The sequence below is a fragment of the Emiliania huxleyi genome (genome assembly GCF_000372725.1).
Source record: "Emiliania huxleyi CCMP1516 chromosome Unknown EMIHUscaffold_15, whole genome shotgun sequence".
Lineage (NCBI taxonomy): Eukaryota > Haptophyta > Isochrysidales > Noelaerhabdaceae > Emiliania > Emiliania huxleyi.
Window position 1 is genome coordinate 408,564 of NW_005201092.1, and position 1,730 is coordinate 410,293.

Sequence of the window (1,730 nt, forward strand, 5' to 3'; positions counted from 1 at the left end):
TTCGCCTCTTCCCCATCCGTGCGCCCGAGCTTTCGGTTCAGCGCGCCTCCCCTATCTCGCCGCTCGAGCCCACCCCTGCGCCGCCGAAATTTCGTTCAACCAACAGGTCTCTCTGCCCCCCTGAGGAGAGGAGAGGAGAGGAGTGGAGAGGAGAGGGAGAGGAGAGAGGAGAGAGGAGCGAGGAGATGGGGGGGGGGGGGGGGGGCAGCCTCGAGATGATCTGGTTGCCCTTGACGATCTCGCCGGCCGAGGCGGTGAGCTTGGCCTGCAGCTTGGCGGCCTCCTCCTTCTGCGCCGCCACCTGCTCCTCCAGCCGCCGCCTCGCGTCCGCCGCCGCCTGTTCAATCACACCAACCGAGTGGCTATTCCTCTTCCCCATTCGTACCGCCTCGCGTCCGCCGCCGCCTCGAGCAGCGACGACGTCTTTGCGACGAGCGCGTCCTTGTCGGCGGTGCTCGCGCTCAGCGCGGCAACCTCGATGCGCGAGGCGCCGGCCGCCTTCTCGAGGGCGTGGTTGGCGGCGGCGAGGCCGCTGTTCTCGCGGCGCAGCTCCGCGGTCTGCTCGCGCAGCAGCGCCGCCTCCTGCTCCGCCCCCTCCAGCCGGTGCGTCGCCTCTCGCGTCGCCAGCCGCGACTCGTGCAGCTGCGCCGCCAGCGCCGCCGCCCGGCTCTCCGCCTCTCGGTGCGCGGAGCGAGACTCGGACAGCTCCGCCTGGAAGCTCTCCCTCAGTCGCTCCGCCGCCCCCTCCGCCGCCTGCGCCGCCTCCTCGCGCGCCGCCGCCGCCGCCTCGGCCGCCTCGGCCGCCGAAGCGGCGTGCAGCGCCTGCAACGGAGGTCAGCTCACGCGCAGGGAGAGGTCCTACTCGTGTCCTCTATCTCGACTCTATCTCGACTGCACCTCGGCTGCACCTCGGCTGCACCTCGGCTGCACCTCGGCTGCACCTCGGCTGCACCTCGGCTGCACCTCGGCTGCACCTCGGCTGCACCTCGGCTGCACCTCGGCTGCACCTCGGCTGCACCTCGGCTGCACCTCGGCTGTCTCTCGGCTGTCTCTCGGCTGTCTCTCACCTTCAGCTCGACGATCTCGCGGCGGCGGCCGTCGTCCGCCAGGCGCAGCCGCTCCGCCGCGTCGGCGTGCGCTGCGGCGGTCTCGGAGAGCTGAGCCTGCTCGTGGCCCAGGCAGGCGCGGGAGATGGGGGAGATGTGGGGAGATGTGGGGAGATGTGGGGAGATGTGGGGAGAGCTGAGCCTGCTCGTGGCCCAGGCAGGCGGGGGAGATGGGGAGATGTGGGGAGATGTGGGGAGATGTGGGGAGATGGGGGAGATGTGGGGAGATGTGGGGAGATGTGGGGAGAGCTGAGCCTGCTCGTGGGCCAGGCAGTCATAACACACCACCGTGCGGGTGTGAGGAGTGCACGGGGGAGGACAGTCCGTGTGTACGAGGCCCGTGCTCCTCCCGTGCTCCTGCCGTGCTCCTGCCGTGCTCCTGCCGTGCTCCTGCTGTGCTCCTCCCGTGCTCCTGCTGTGCTCCTGCTGTGCTCCTGCTGTGCTCCTGCTGTGCTCCTGCCAGCCCTCGCACCAAGTGTGTGCTCTCACGGCTAGGCTGCGGTGTGCGCGAGCTCTTGCTGCTCGGATTGGGGTGAGGGGGGGGTCCGAGCTCTCCTTGAGGATGGGGTGGGGTACTTGGCAGGGGCGTGAGAGGGCCTGGGCGAAGGCGAAGGTCAGGGGGCA

General features: G+C 70.3%; 1 protein-coding gene across 1 annotated transcript in view; it reads right to left on the minus strand.

Moving 5' to 3' along the window:
- Nucleotides 1-345: 345 nt before the first annotated feature.
- Nucleotides 346-1,730, minus strand: part of EMIHUDRAFT_201898 (hypothetical protein) — a gene marked incomplete at both ends in the record, with an annotated part of 3,097 nt that continues 1,712 nt past the window's right edge. The window contains one exon of the mRNA XM_005786600.1: nt 346-582. Coding sequence (XP_005786657.1) covers nt 346-582 — 237 coding nt within the window. The remainder of the gene's footprint in view (nt 583-1,730) is intronic.